The sequence below is a fragment of the Myripristis murdjan genome, chromosome 14 (assembly GCF_902150065.1).
Source record: "Myripristis murdjan chromosome 14, fMyrMur1.1, whole genome shotgun sequence".
Classification (NCBI taxonomy): domain Eukaryota; kingdom Metazoa; phylum Chordata; class Actinopteri; order Holocentriformes; family Holocentridae; genus Myripristis; species Myripristis murdjan.
In genome coordinates this window covers 4,981,909-4,998,689 of record NC_043993.1, presented here as the reverse complement: position 1 = coordinate 4,998,689, position 16,781 = coordinate 4,981,909, and the positions used below count along the sequence as shown (strand labels likewise).

Below are 16,781 nucleotides of genomic sequence, written 5' to 3'. Positions count from 1 at the left end.
AAATTTGATTGATTGATTGATTGAAACAGACACAGGGAGAACATGCACACTCCATACAGAACGGGCCAGCCGGGAACCAAACCAAGGACCTTCTTGCTGTGAGGCGACAGTGCTAACCACTGTCCATGCAAGCAAGCATGATTTGCATAATTTCAAAATATTTCGCTCAAAAAATTCTAGAAACAATTGGAATTCATTTTCACTTGCCCTTAAGAAAAATGAGAATTCCTAAAATTTCAATTGAATAAATCATGAAAAATTAAATAAATTAATCTTCTACAGAGGGCAAACCTGGTTGTGGGGGAGGATTCGTTGTGTTGTTCTTCAGCGACTGTGACGAGTTACTCTTGTCTCGCTGCAAAATACAAAATAGCAATCAGTACGGAGATACAAAAAATTGACAGAAAACATACATACAGTGTGCACACACACAAAATATTCATATACAGGTGTATCAAAGCTGACATACTAACACACACACTTCTCCTTCATCTTATTTCCATTTCATACCTTCTTTTTGGGCACTGCTGAAGCCTCTGCCTCCAGACAGTATTCTAGGATCTTTTGGGTGGGTTTTCTCTTCCTCTTCCTCTCCAGGACTGGAGCGTTTGCTGAGACTGGAATACAAAGACACTATCAGGATGGCATGAAATGTAAAAGTGTATTAAGCCATTTATAACCTTCATCAACCACTATTTTCAATGGTAAAAGGAGGAACTCCAGCACCTGAGTGTGTGGCACATCCTGAGCTATGGTGGCCTGAAACTGACCGAAAGAATGAAACCGCGCTTTTGCAACCAAGACAGGTGAGGTAGCTAACTAAATCAGAGACCCATCATTAATATCTAGTGAAGAGGTAACGATTCAACACTGTAAAAATAACACCGATTTTTTCTTTCTTTCTAACTTTAGACACGACAGAGTTCCTATATGAATACTACAGAAATATTATAGGCAGCTGTGGCCATGCATATGTGCGTGTTGCCACTGAAATATTACAGGTGGCTAAACCTTCTCAGACCAGCTGGAATAATTAAATAATATGAGCCTGAACGTGATCGGATCAAGACTGTAACAGATGTGAAATATGTCTTCAGTGATTGACAGCTGCATAAAAATGACGCTGGCAAGAGAGAGGATGTCCGCTTTTGTTAAACACTTTCTACCTGTTAAATGCCATTTTATTTTTATTTGAGTGGAAGACGGACTAGCAAAGTCCCTCTGTCTCTCTGAAATGACACGTGTTTATTTGCATATAGAGCGGGAAACTGACATCTGAAGACAAATGGGCAGGTGAGACTAATTTGGAGACACATCTTACTGCCAGGTGTGTAAGGACGGACTGACAGCTGTCCACTAGTATATGGATTTTTCAGGACGGTTGTTAATACCAGGTGGGAACAGCTCCCCTACTGTTAGCAGATTTAAACAATAACTATGAATAATCTACAAGATTATTTTACCTTAGTCTAGCCTTTACATGTAATTGCTGAAAAAATAAAAACTGTAATATATTAATTAATTAATTAAACAAGTGAGGCCAAGATAAGCCTTGTAATCACCAGTTAGCTTATCAATCACGTCACATTAGCCTTAATAAAACAGGCAGTTTCAACTAGGTCATTTCACAAATCTTGAATTGAAATTGAACCCCAACCAATTTTGACAGCTGACATCCAGACATGCTATCTGAGGGCTCAAAAAGCTGCTCAGGTGAAATCCCCTGTGGTTGTCTTATGACTGGTTTTAAGTCTCCTGCAACAAGACTGTCAAAGATCTTTAAATGCAGTTATAAACCTCGACTAAATGTTGTTTAAAAACACTTCACATCAGTATATATTTGAAGCAGTTTATTTTGTTTTGCAGTATGATTCTGAATGCAGCTTGTTGCAAAAAAAAATTGACATACAAACACTGCCTTACCATCGTCTTTGACGAGTGTCTCTGTTCTTTCCGTTGACAGGGAGGGTTCAACTTCAGGGGGCGGAGTTAGTGTGTCAATGGAAAGCACTGGTGCTTGGGAAGATGAACTCTCAGTACTGGAAACTTGTAGTTCTGAGGCTGCTGTTAAAGTGACTTCTTCAGGAGGTGGCGTCTGTATTTCAGGAAGTAAGTCCAAGGCAGGATGGTCATGTGCATCATTATCATGTGCATCCTTGTCTGATAGCGGTGGATCGGCTGTGGTGTTGATGGGTTGAGTCGCCTGAGAAAATAAACGTGGAGTGTTCATTTTCAGTGACTGTTATATCATACACCATTTGAAGATGCCACAGTACTGATACCGGTATCAAGCATTTGGCCAGCATCACAATCAAAGAAAATTTAATTAAATAGTGCCAAAGAATTTTTCAAAAGCAAAGCATCCTAGAATGCTCTAATAGAGAAAATTTGATTTTATCTCAATCATTTTGGTCCAAAGTCAACCATCTAGAAAAAATAAAGGTTTAGATAAGAGAATGCTTAAAAGTTAGTATTCAGAATTAGAATCTGCCGTAAAAATGCACTGGCAGATTACTGATACCGTGGTATTTTACATATATAACACAGCCCCTGTTTACATAGTTATATTACATCTTGCTTTGTGTAATTTTTACCTTTCCAATTGACTTGAGAGGCTTTTTGGTTTTCTTCCTTGTGGAGAAAATCTGATCATACTCTTCAGTCCATTCGATCAGCCTTTTGCTTGGTTTTCTGATTCGTTTATGTGCTGAAGAAGACACATGAGAGAGGACATTGTAGTTGTTTTGATTCCTCAGTTGTTTACAGTATGTGAAATGCTACATTTAGTATTTAAAATATTGCTCAAACATTTCACCATATAGTCTATAACATGATTTACAGTTAAGAACACAGGAAAAAATATGAGCCCCTGTCCATACTCATTTCTGGCTTTCAGAGTTTCCGATCTCATTGTTAGTCTCCTTATACCCAAAAAAACATTTTCCTATTTCAAAATGCTTAATTTGGATTACTTATACTTCCTAATAAGCAAAACCAAAACAAGCCTGAAGTGGACCAACACTCATCATATCAGGCAGCCCTAGTGGGGTTAATTGGTTCTATCTGGATCTGAATTATACTGTTCTCACCTTCCCAAACGAACCAAACTGAGTGTTTGAATGAACTTCTCCAAACATGCTTAGTGTGAACACACTTCAAGTCAGACTCAGACTGAAAAGAGGCTACTGGTCCTTCGCCTCTGTTTATCCTTGTGATCCAGATGAGTTTCAAGCCACAAATCCCTGAACAAATGCTCAAACCAATCCGAACCGCACATCATATGACCTCAACACAGCGTGCTGTGAGAGAACACAGTTCTCTCACAATCACAAGTCTAGTTGGTAAACAGTGGTATGCAGCTTAAAACATGGGAGCTATATTTACCATCTGTATGTAGCGGTAAGCTGGTAATACTGAATCCAATATGAAGAGCCAAAACATTTCCTCTGACGAAAGCTTTCGGCACAGTTATTTGTCTTTTAATACATTTATGCACTACAGTCTTGAAATGACAGAACATATGGCTTCTGGTATATGGCCAAGGCTACCATACTCCACTGCTGACATTATTGTTTACTTTCCCACTGTGCTGCACCTTGCTTACATCACCCCCTTGGATCAGTTTCCAAAACTGTAACTGGACCATCCAGTTTGTGTGTGGACCTGCCCTATTTTTAACCTCCTATCAGCAGTGGAAGGCCAGATGTGTATTGCAGAGTGATAACCTTACGAGACTCACTTGTCTTGCTAGAGTAATCTCCTATCCCTGCAAGCTCAAGTTAACACAAGGTTGGGCAGAAATTTTTCGGGCTTTGGGTCAAGCTGGACTTCAATTAATTGGTCAGACTCTAATCTTGACTTCTCTTACCCACAGGAGCCTCCCTGTTTCCTCCAGTGCTGTGCACCGAGTTTGCGTTCATCTCAGTGCAGTCTGCAATAAGGCCATTTGTCTGCTCCAGACCCGCCTTTGGTTGAGAGAGCAGCACAGCATCAGAGACCCTTTGCTCCAAAGGCACCGAGTTCTGTAATTTCTCCTTTGCTCTGCTGCAATTCTCCTCCTCCTCCTCCACTCCACCCTCACTACCTCTGTCTTGGATGAGTCTCTCCCAAGCACTGGCCTGCATGCCCGAGGACGACTGTTTTCCCGGCAAGGCCTCCATGCCTGGGTATCCAGGTCCTGACCTTGCTGGACGACAAGGCACTTTGGCGTTGGCTTTCTTTCTCCCCACAGTGGAGCTGCTCCTTCTGTTACAGGGTCTTTTGGAGGATTGACCTGCGCTATCTTGTGTGTGTGTGATTTCTTTTTTTGGACTTGACTTAGGTTTACATTTGTCATTGATATGTTTAATTTGTTGATCTTGGCCTGTGAGAGAAGATTCCACAGGCAACGTTGGCATCACTAAGGGCTCCTCCTTAACATGGGCACTTGGTGGCCCGATCTCCAGCTCTAAGGGAGCCCCTTCTCGTTCTCTAGTGTCATGCAAGTCCTTCAGCAGCATAAGAAAAGTGCTGAACTTGAAGTTTGTGTCTGGTTTGAATGAGATAGGTTTCCCATCACTCTCCTTCGTAAGGGACTGGAAGGATATCTCCTCCAGGTCTTTCAGGTTATTCATAAAAGAAAAGGGTGATGAGGGTGAGGATGAGGATAAGTCAGAGGAAGACTTTTCTTTCTTTGTCTTTACTCTAGAGGTCAGGGGTATGAAGTCCATTGGTGGAGTTGGGGATATTGAGAAGTCCTCGTCCTCGCTCTTTACGTCAGCCTCAAAGTCATTTGAATCGGATAACACTGAAGAATAGGGAGGAGTGCTGCAGCTTGAAAAAGTTTTGTTCTGATCATAACCACCACTGTCATCATAATCACTCTTTAGAGATTTCATTTTAGAACAGAAGTCCAGTTTGGATTCTGGTATCCAAGTTGAGTTTTGTGCGGCACAGCATGAATTTGGTTTTGAGAGCTTCCTCTGCTCAGCCTCCTTGAGGGCCTTTTCACGCTTTTTCTGTTCAGCCTCCTGCATGGCTTTCAGGGCCCTGGTCATCAGCCGGTTGCTAGCAGGGAGGTGAGCGGGCGGCTCATCAAGACCTTTATTTACTTTGTCTAGAACTTCCTTGAAATCATCTAAAGTTTTCTTTGATTTGTTGGAGGATGAATGTACTGACATGGAGGATACAGGAGCACTACTAGCAGCTAAATTTCCAACTTCATGAGAGGGTAGAGAAGATTTATTATAAGCTACACTAGTTATGGGAGTATTTTTAAGTTCCGAGCTGCCAAATTGATCGGAAGATGCATTTGCCACATCGAAGGCTAGGGACTTTTTAGCTTCTGACCATCCTGTCTGGTTAAGGGACAAATATGCCACACTGCTAGCACTCACTTTTGCAACTGCCACCTTTTTGTCTTCTGGGCTGTGTAACTCATCAGCGGACATATTTGTCACACTGGAGGGTGGAAGAGTTTTCCCTTCTAACGATTCTGATTGGTGACAAGGCAGACCAGTCACACAACTAGTGGTTAACCTTGCAACTGAAGACTTTTTAGATTCTGAATTAGCTAACTTGTTAGAAGACACAGTAGTCACATTAGTATCTAGTGTCATTTCAGGCTTTGTCTGTCCTTGTTGGTCAGTGGGACTGACAATTATACTGGAGTCTGATGTCCTCTTCCCCTTTGTGTCCTTACGTGCTGATTTGACAATGGGCATGGCAGACTCAGAGACGAGGGTTTTCTGCTTCCCTTGTCTCCGTGATGGGTCAGTGATGCTGACCTTTAAACCAGAAACTGGGAAGTTTTTACTCTCCATTTTTTCTGCTTGGTCAGAAATCATGCCAGTTGCTGGGGCCTTTTTGTTGACCATCTTGTCAGATTGTCCAATAAGCTGAGTGAAAACCAGGCTTTCTTTAACCTCTGAAAGTTTGGATTGGTCAATGGAACTGAGCACAACGGTGGGGACTGGGGTCTTTTTCACATCTGAGCTGCCTAACTGGTCAGGAGGTATGCCAGTCACACTGACAGTCACATTACTGACTGGAGTCCTTTTACTCTTTGAAAATCCAGACTGATCAGGGGGCATGTCAGTCTCAACAGAGATCAGGGTCTTATGCTTGTCCAACAATCCTGACTGGTCAGTGGACCCTCCGGTTATACCAGAAGGCATAGTAACAACCAACGTGCTTTTACCCTTCAAATGTCCTGATTGGTCTGAGGGCATGTCAGTTTCAGGAGATACTGGGGTCTTGTGCTTGTCTGACCATCCTGGTTGGTCAGCAGGCACACCAGTCACACTGGACGTGACACTAGCAGCCATTGTCTTTTTACTGACAATAGATGAGGCCTTTTTCTTACAGGGCACCTTACTAAAGAGAGTACGGTCTGGTATAGGACTGGTTGTTTTAGGTCGTCTGTCTTTGCCAGCTTTGCTGAACCACAAACCACTTTGAATCTCTGGCTGTTTCTTCACCTCTTTGACAACTGCAACCAAAGGTGGAGCTGGGACCAGTTTGGACTGGCGTTCAAGTGCTTTAGGACATAAAATCTTAGGGACTGAGTCCAGATCAGAATATGGGCACTCTCCCGCATCCCTCGCTGACTGGTCTGGACTATTGTGAAATGTCTTTTTGGAGTGTTTACTGCTTATGTCCCTTGACGGTTTATTTGGTTTCTTCTTGCCAGGAGGCCTTCTTAAAATGCTTGGCTTTTCTGGAGTTGTTATCGGGGACGACACGGTTCCATTGGTCATATGAGATGCTTCAGGTGGAGTGAGGACAGGTGAAGTGGAGGGAGGAAGGGTTATATGGGCTTTGTTCTCTCTATCTGGTGTGGAGCCATTATGGAAGGCCTCATCTAAGGAGGAAGATATGCAGGAAGCCATTTTGGGTCTGTCTGGGAGAACAGTTTCAGCCTCTGCCACGCTGGATTTCCAAGAGTCCTGATAACGCTTAGCAATCTGTAGAAAGAGAGAATGGATCTTCATAAACCTTGTAGTTAATTAGTTGTGCACATAAACGAGGCCAGCAGTCCACAAAAATATTGTTCAATCATTACACAAATTATTCTTAACAGAAAAAAGTCTTAAAAACTTAAATGTTAAAGTCTTAAATTCTTAAAAAGCCTTAAAATGTACTTTTTGTTTTTGTTAAACTTGGTGTGAGAACTTTCTAACGGCAATACTGTCCAGCTGCTAATGATGATGAAAAATACAAAATGATACAATAAAAAAACTAACACTGTAAAAATTACTACTACTTCAGACAAACATTGAATAAGGAGTGACACATCATTCATAAAATAATAATTACAGTATATTTGTAGTTCTCCTCCCTCTGCTTGCCCCTCCGGCGCAGTAGAGGGAGCTGTTCGAATTCAAAGCCTCCCTTGAAAGTGTGAATGGCTTTCCCTTCCACCCAGGCCAACTCCACCGGCTCCCCAAAGGTCCTGACATGGTAAAGCCGACAAGGCCGGTCACTGGGCTCTGAAACAAGACAGTATCAGCCGTTTAGTGTTATGTCACCCTTAGTTTTGGTTGTTCTCTGCCCCTCTGCCATTTTAAAAACCTGCACTGAAATGCAATTCCTACAAGTAAATGTTACAGACATCATCCTGTATATGGAGCACACATAACAGGGAAAAAAAAATATGCCTATAAATGTAAGGGCTTTAAAACACTGGTTGTTACATGGACAAACCTACTGACTGTTACCTGAAAACAAGTGGTCGTAGCATTTGAGTGACTAGAAACATGGGAGAGCCAGATTCAAACGCACCAAATCACCAAAACATAGCATTTGCTCCAGCTTGCCTAATCAGTGGGAGACTCCAAATTAATGCTTACATTTTAACTACAGAAATCCATACGAAAACAAATGCCCAAGGCCAAATGTTCAAGTACACAAACACTTCTAATATATTAAAAATCTCAGTGTCAGGGGATGCTTGTACTTGAAATAACAGGTTCAAATAGTGATGTGTATTAATGCAATACGATCTCTATTTTTTGAGGTCACCAATATAATATGACTGATTACAATAAGAGGAATTTATAGTCTTATTCTAAATGTCTTAAGTTTCTATTTTAAACTCATTTTTGTCTCATTCGCAGTCTTTTGCTAATATTTTGAAAACTTTGTGGCATAAAGGCCCTGCTTGGTGACCTGTACGTGACCTACAATCCAAACAACAATCAGCATCCTATCTGGGAGGGAGCTGACATTATTTAGGAATAGAATACTTAGACTTAATTTATTTATTTGTGTATTTTTTTTTTTAAATTGAACATAAACTTTTTGTAACTTCATCCACCCCTTGTATTGCACAATGCAGCTTTTAAACTAAGTTACAGAGTGGTCCTGTAGCTTAACTGAAAAAACAAACCCATACACAATACATTTCTCCACGTAATGTCAAGGTAAGTGATTAATGCTGGAGGCCAGCTTACCTTTCACTCTGTGGTAGATTCCCTGTTCAGGGTCAACGACCACCTCACAAGGCCACCACGGTCTTCGATTGAACTTTGCCCATATGACTTCTCCCTCTAAAAACTTCACAGGCGGCAGGATCCTTTTCTTTGGGCTGCTTTGCTGCAGGCAACATGGCAAGAGAAGAAGAAACCAAGATAAAAAAAAAATAAATAAAAAATGAATATAAGTTAGTCTGCACATCCGCAACTCTGATGCAAGAATGTAATTTAATTTGTGAAAATCATGAAACCTTATGATTTTCATAAAATGTTCTGTATCAGAGCTACAGTGGCAGTCACTCTTAGTCCAACATGTTAGTGTCGAATGACCCACTCCACTGCACACTTGCATTTTCTCTACTTGCCAAAACATCAATATACAGACATTTTGCGTAATCTTTCATGTTATAATTCAACAGTGTGCTTTCACTTATGTCTGCCCTGTCTTCAACACCCTACTAGTCCTCAAACGTATTTTACCATAAAGATAAATAAATTTACGGAATATTCAACTGTAACACCAAGAATGTGATCACATAAAAAGAAAGAACAAATAAGTAAAATGGCAGAAAAAACAAGACTATTAGACATGAACGACAGTGCTGTGTTCAAAATTTTCAGGGAAAAAAAATCTTGAAATATTACATTCCCTGAACATCATTAAAATCACAGGAATCACAACACAGATTCTTGTCATCCCTGAGAGGCGTAAGCCCACTCTGAGGCTATGAGCCAAATGAAATGGAGGCTGCTGGGATCTATTAAGCTATGAGGGAATTTCCTGACCTCGCTTGACCTCCCCAGGCCTTTAGCTCAAGTACAGGCCCACACTTACACTCACTGAACTGTCAGTAGTAATGGAAATGCAACTGCCAATAAGCTTTAGGTCAATGTACAGTAACAGTTCTTAACATAAATCTACTTAGATGTCTTACATAAATGGTGGGGGCTGTGGTAACAAATGTTATGACAACTTTTTCAAAAGGCAAGGACTTTAATCCAAAGTGCTATATATCCACAAATCAGTCTGAACTTCATGATTCAAAACTTTCATCACAACTGTACATGTTCATTGTTCAAATATGCTAATATTTTTAAGCAATGTTTTTAACCTGACCAACAATTTAATGTTTTTTTTTTGTTGTTGTTGTTGTTGTTGTTTTTTTTTTTTATCATTTCAAGATATAGTAATGCTGCAATGACTGTGTTTACATGCACTTTTATATGTGGGATAACTAAATATTTCATTTATAAAGTGGTGCATGTAAACAGCATTGGCAATATTATGCTCAATTTCTTATTTCTGTATATATTGTCGTAATATTTTGTAGGTTCAATGCACATATTTACACTAAATGCACACAATGCACATACTTTTGATATAACTTTATACATAATACATATACTTTATACAATATGCAAATACTTTTTACAAAGTTGTATTTTTATTTATCTTATTTCTTTTTCTGTTTCTTATGATTTCATTGTTTTCTGGAGAACTGAGCAACTGCAACTGATTTCCCCTCAGGGATCAATTAAGTATTTCTGATTCTGATAGCAGAGATAAGTCTTTAACCTAAATATCTACATCTAAAATATGGAAGCTGCCAGTGTTATCCAATATATTCTGGCATCCCACTCGTTGGGTTTTACAAACAGTGCAAGAGCAGCTTTCATGGAGTCAAGGCCATCAGAATGAAAAGCCACTGTATGAATGCAGCGTGCAACCAACAGAATATTAAGGCTATTTCCATGTAAACAGGTAAATGGTTAATGGTAAAAATGGTTACTGACTGTTCAATGTAAACACCAAATCCTGAGTAGGTGATCAGCTGGGTTAAGTCTTACACTGGGAATATAAATGTGCATGTAGACACATTCACACTCATTATCACTAGTGCTTAGTATCTATCTCTTGCCTACACTTTGGACTGGCTCAGAGCAGCAGGCTGAGTGGACAGGCACACGGAACAAGCAGGCCTGAGTTATGACTGGCATGTAGCGGGATGGGACACAGAGCTGATCCCGGCTGCAGCTGTGATGTAACCATGGCAGGGTCATTTTCTGCCAACCACAGGAAAAAAAAAAAAAGCCATGGCATGGCGGTTAATGGAAAAGTCCTCTCTCACAGCATTATATCATCAAACTCTGAGGTTCAGGGTATTCCAGGAGTTATTTCACCATAAAGTTTTACTAGTAATTTACTGTTTAAATGTGCCTAATTTGCTTCAGCCTGCTTTATCCAAGTCTACTTCAATTTTTCATGAGTGATATCCTACATAACATTTGCTCAAGTACAGTTTAAAGACTGGAGAAAGGCAGACATACATGCTGCACACAAGGCATGTTGTGGTTTGAATGCTCACAACAAAGTTGGCTGACTAGCTAAATATATGTGTCGCTGTATCTGCCTTTGATTGAAAGCAACAATTTCTCACTTGTTCTCTGTGGGTTTTCAAAGGGCATTCTGGGAAATGTAGTAAACCACTAACCGATGCATAGGTGGTACATAAGGCAGGATGAGGGAAGTAAATTACAGCGTGTCATCACAAAATAACTCTTGGAAGCCACTAAATGACTGGATGATGATGGATCTTTTCCCTTTAGATACCTTGGATTTTTCCTTGAAGTACTTGGTAAAGGTCAGTAGTAAGGCTTAGGATTCCTAGAGTGGGCCTGCACACAGGATTACTGCTCCTCAAACCTGTACTGCTGTCAATTTACTTCCATTGAAAGGAACAAGAGCACCATTGAGCTTTTCTTTACATCGCAGTGAATCATACCACAACAATACAGGTTCAAAAACAATCCCTCTCACTAATCACATATGATCCACTCTGCTTGTATTTTCTTGTTTTGTGCCAGATTGATAGCATCACATCCAATAGGAAACTCTGAAAACCAGGAATCTGGACTGTGGAATAGAGGACATGAGAAAGGAAAAAAGAAGATGGGCATGAAGGGTGACATGGTGTTGGCCTGTGCCGGTGCCTGGTGCTGGCTGACAGTTAGCTTCGCCGAGAGGGAGGGTCCCACTTTGAATGTTATGTTTACAAACCACAACCAATAAATCCTAGTCATTCTGCCTTTCACATTTCAAGCAAAGAATATTTCCACAACATTCTTCCCTCATATACTGCTCTCTATGCCTCTATGCTTCACACAGATCCTCCGTGGTCACCAGGCAAGCCCTCTGACCATAACACCCAAAATCAGGTGAAAACTTGTGAGTTCATGTTATCAACAGCCATCCTCCCATTCTCAAGGTTCAAACACTGTCTATCTTGCAGAAATATCTCTTATATCAGTATTGTAATGGAATGCATATGGGAAGTCGCCCCATGTTTGTCTTACAAGACTCAATCTAAAATGCTCCTGTATGTGACGTGGCCATTTTTCATCAGCAAACATTGCAGGACATCACTCAAGACAGTTTCTGAATCATGAGGATCTTCAGGATCCTCACATACGAGCAATCCACCCAGCAGTTTGTATTTAAATAAAATTTAGATTTTAGATGTAATTGTCTGGCTTGTTAAAGAAAAATGTGTTCACCATTGCTCTGGAGTCTTGGTAGGAAAAAGGTCTGCAAGTGTGGCATCTGTAACACAATACATATTTGTGAACTAACCCTTGCACTTATCCCTTTAACACAAGAAGACAATTTCATCATGAATGCACTGATCCAGCCTTATTATGAGGGGTTTGGTGGAGACCATGCTGGGTACCAAACACATCATAAGTTGAGATTTGATTGAAATACCAACTTCTTATGTGCTGGAAAGTGCCTCTACATCAAAAAGATTCAGACACGCTATTGAGTGATACTGAAAAGTTCCACGTTACATAGAGTAGTATTTAGATGGAGTTTGGTGTCAAAGCCAAGTGGAGCAGTAATGCTTTGTGCGAGCCCGCTTTTTAACCTTGTCTTCATTTTGTCTTTGTCCACACCAGTAAGAAAAGATGCAAGTGCCTCTAGCAGGGACGTGATCAGGAAAGCAAAAAAGGCCTACAAAGTCAGTAAAGCAGCAATCTCAGTTAGATAAGAATGGGAGTTGTGTGCAGCAGAGAGCCTGAAATACAGAAAAAAAAATCACACTTTTGCAGCACACTTGTTCAAAACAGCAGTAAAACTTGCCATTGAATGCCTCGAGGGGCTATTCCCAAACAGGAAGGACTCAGTGTCGCTCTCCCAGTCGTCATCTGACCCATCCCAGTACCTCCTGCGCTGACCGGTGCACTGGGACCGGGTCACGACCTTGGTCGACGACAAGGCTGGGTTCGTGGAGTCCGGATTTAAGACCCCATGAGTGGACTTCACAGTGTTCCCCGCCCTCTCATGTTTGTCAGCTATGGGTGATGCGGCTTCCTGCCCTTCTGCGCTGTCACCATTGTCATCGTCGTCCTCAAATAAAGACGACTCAAAGTGGAGGAAGCCGTTGGCAAAGGGACTGTTACTGTCAAGGGAGAAGGCTGGGCTGGGCGGGCCAGAGAAACAGCCATCTGGCTTTTTCTCCAAGGTGGCAGGATCACTCTGGTTGGACGCTGGCACGTCTCTAGTTCCTGGCAGGATTGTGGGTGGTTTACGTCCCTCAGTGGCATCACCAAACGTGTTCTCCCTGCTTGTACTCCGGGTGTGAGAGTAATCCCTGGTAGTGCAGTCAGTCCAGGAGCCCCTCTGCGCCTCCTTCACCCTCTCCTTCTTGTTCCCCTCCCACTCCCAGCCGCTTCCTCGCTCCTTCTTCTCCTCCCTCTCCGGCAGGACCAGGTCAGGCTGGCTCACCATGGTGGTGAGGTGCTGCAGCCGCCTCAGAGGGCTGTAGGAGGAGGAGGAGGAGGAGGAAGAGGAGTGCTCCCTTTGCGTGAACCCATACACAGACATGTGTTTGAGTGAGGAGGTGGCAGCAGCCATGGTTAGTCCAGTCCAGTGCTCATGGTGTCTGGAGGAGGACGAGCAGGCAGTGGGGGGAGTGGAGAGGTCACGGCCAGAGGTCAAAGGGCAGCTGGAGTGAGGAGTCCCTCTGCTGGACCCTTTGTGAGGGCCGCTCATGCTGGCATGGCTCCTCCCTGTAAATATACAGAAAAATTATTTGTGTGAGGTTAAAACACAGCTTGTCAATCAATGTCAACATTTTTTGTCAACATGGAGAAATGATATATGTCAATAACATGTTACATCCCTGATGGAAATTCATTATAATATTCTTATAATAATCCTATAGGGACTTCTATAGTGTCTTTGGTATATTACAGTGATTCTATTAGATTGCATGTAATTTCTTCTCCTCTAGCATCTCTATAACACGCCAATAATGTTCCAATAAATGAGCTGATTTCCCTGCATCGTCTTTAAAAATAAACTATCATCCGGATACTTCGGCTGTTATTCGCAGCAGACACTGGCATCATGTCTATCGTTCAGTAAAACGCTATCACATGGGTACAGGTTAAGTCATCCCAAACCGCGTGTAATTAGATAGAGCTGAAAGTGACCGACGAAGGTAAATGACTGATCACAGAATTTACACATCTAGCGCGCAGAGACACGATAGTCTGCCTTCATTACATCTAAAGGGAGGAAAAAGGTAAACAGACACACTAGTGCACAACAGCCTACCGCTAATAACGAGGAATGGAGTCGAGCTGTAATAATCCTATAATACATTTTAGAACGATACTGCGCAAACACCACAGGAAAACTATTCAATCCCGATGGGAATATTATCGCGATGTCACGGGAGATGAACATGACATCAAGTGCGATAAGGTCAGTAGCCTGTAAACTCACTACCGGGTACCACGGACACGCTATAAACCCCACATATGATTATTATAGGAATATTCTTGCGCGTCATCTCAAAAATAAGGCAACAGAACCGCGCCGACGCTCAGAGGGGATAAACCCGGTATGAAAACACTGGGCCGAAAAATCACGATTGTCCCTGATTAGGATTAAAATGGACCCGGCTGTGTGTGTGTGTGTGTGTATGTGTGTGTGTGTGTGTGTGTGTGTGTGTGTGTGTGTGTGTGTGTGTGTGTGTATATGTGTGTGTATGTATGTGTGTGTGTGTGTGTGTGTGTGTGTGTGTGTGTAAGTGCGTGTATGTGTGCGTGCGTGTGTAAGTGTAACGCGTGTGTCATCAGTGGCTTGCAGTAGTGCACAAGACAGAAACAGGAACGCCACATAACATGCAGAAACGACACACACCAAGTTCACCTACCACCTACACAACCACACACATACACACTAACTCGTACACACACACACTCACACACACACATACACACATACAGGCTTCCCTCCGTCAGATGTATGGGCATCAAACAACAAAAAAATCACGGATAAAACGCCAAATGACACAGGATCTGCCGCAAGAATCTTACCATTCAGGTGTCGGCCACCGCAAAAATAACCCTCAACCTATTCATTTTTTCATTTAAATGCGCTAATTTCCAATTTTTTGAAAGCGGATGAGGAGAATCCCAGCGGCAATACTACTAGGCCTGGATCCTGTGAAACGTACACACCCCCCACCACCTCCTCCTCCTCCTCCTCCTCCTCTCTACATGCGCTATAGTCTGGTCCAGCGGCCCCTGGATCAGAAATACAGACGTGTTGGGCTGCTCCAGCGACACTCCCCCTCTGCTTTGTGATAACTACAACTTTGTAATTCTCCGTTTTACTCTGTACAATATGGATTATTGCCCTATCAAATGGCTATTTCCTGCCTGCAGACTTGCTGCCCCCCCCCCTCCTCTTCTTTTGCAAGTCTGTGCGCACTGCCAGTCGTCACCACTGCCTCCCTCCCCAGCCGGTCCACAGCATGGAGCACAGAAGGGGCCATCAATCCCCCCCAATCACAACAACAAAAAAATAAAAAATTAAATAAAAAAATTAAAACATAAAAACACAGTGCTGTCAGCCACCAAAAGGCATCAGATGACCACGGGCGACATTTAAAAAAAAAAAAAAAAAAGAGAAAAAAAAAGAACAAGACGCCCCGCCCCTCCTCCTAATTATAAGTATCAATTATTAACCCAAAGCGGGCTGCCATCACCAATGACATGTCACATGCCAAACTTGTGCCAACAAATGGCATCTCCACCACCACGACGCGCACTTGGGAGCACCCATGGCGCCCCGTGAAACGAAATTCATCAAGCAATTCAAAAACGTCCACGTCTGAAAAAAGCAGTGAAAATGTGCTGCAGGCTACCCGGAAAAACAGAGGGTTTCCTTTCCTGAGACGAGTTGCTGTAGTCTCTTGCACGCCCGGTCCCTTCAAAATGGAGTCCTTCAGCCTTAGAGGAGGAAAAAAAAAAAAAACAGGCCACAAAGTGTTAATATATGCTCGATATAAAGTTCACCCCCGCCACGCAAAAGCTGAGGCGCCCAGCGCACCTCTCCTGCACTCTGGAGATGTTTCTGGAGGCAGTTTGAGCCTTGAATCATCCATGCAACGACAGAAAGCTTTTTCTTTGCATGTTGAGCCTCCCAAAGTCACTGTCTTGTGTGCGTTTGTGCCTCGACAAGAGGACTGAGACACGTTTATTACCTGGCGTGTGTCAAACGCACGTCTGGCAGCCCGGTCACAACACCAAATGACATTTTAACGTGTCGCCTGGTCTGCTTGGTTTGTGGGGTTTTGCGTTTAAAATGGAAGCAGCAAGGCAGGACACAGTCAGGGCTTTTTTTCCCCCCCTCTCTTGTTGCTGTTGTGGCAGAAACGCAGGCTGGAAGCTTGGGGGATACATTCAGCTCGGCCGGCGTGTGACGGCACTGAACTGACTCATTTCTCGTTTGGTAGCCTATATTTTATTCTGAGGGAGATAAAAAGCCTCTGAATTTGTTGGAGACGATCTGTCAGTGAGCACAGAGGAGATATGAATTGGGGGGGTGGTGGTCAGGTATAAAAATACCCCACAGTCTTGGCACTGGGAGACGCTTTGTAAAACAGCGTTGTCTCAATGCCATATCCTTTACGACAGAGCTATAGTAAAGTATTTTTATTATGATAGGCCTACTATACAAATATTACATTAAGCTCATCTACGTGAATATTATATGAATACTGTAGGGATACCACAGCAAGTATAAACCCCCGTAAAGTACAATAAGGTCACTATAAAGTCACTACTGAGCCCACGGAGGCGCTGTGGGAGTATTGCAGAGCAGTTTTTGTGCGTTAGATGGATGTTTTTGCGCCATCAAACGAGAGGCTTCACGAAATATAATTTCTCTGCTTCGCCTGGCGTGTTTTTCTTTTTTCTGACTCGACTCAGTAGGGGATTTTTTTTTTTGGTTGAAGCACTGCGTTTTCCTGTATC

The 16,781-nt window shown here is 42.4% G+C and overlaps 1 protein-coding gene across 1 annotated transcript in view; it reads right to left on the bottom strand.

Moving 5' to 3' along the window:
* The window catches only part of nsd1b (nuclear receptor binding SET domain protein 1b), a 36,222-nt gene extending 21,269 nt beyond the window's left edge, over positions 1–14,953 (bottom strand). The window contains exons 1-9 of the mRNA XM_030069037.1: positions 14,838–14,953; positions 12,592–13,520; positions 8,433–8,574; positions 7,297–7,469; positions 3,869–6,944; positions 2,595–2,707; positions 1,924–2,203; positions 511–617; positions 292–355 (exon numbers count right to left, since the gene is read on the bottom strand). Of these exons, the coding sequence (XP_029924897.1) occupies positions 292–355; positions 511–617; positions 1,924–2,203; positions 2,595–2,707; positions 3,869–6,944; positions 7,297–7,469; positions 8,433–8,574; positions 12,592–13,503 (4,867 nt within the window). The 5' untranslated portion in view covers positions 13,504–13,520; positions 14,838–14,953. The remainder of the gene's footprint in view (positions 1–291; positions 356–510; positions 618–1,923; positions 2,204–2,594; positions 2,708–3,868; positions 6,945–7,296; positions 7,470–8,432; positions 8,575–12,591; positions 13,521–14,837) is intronic.
* Positions 14,954–16,781: the final 1,828 nt, after the last annotated feature.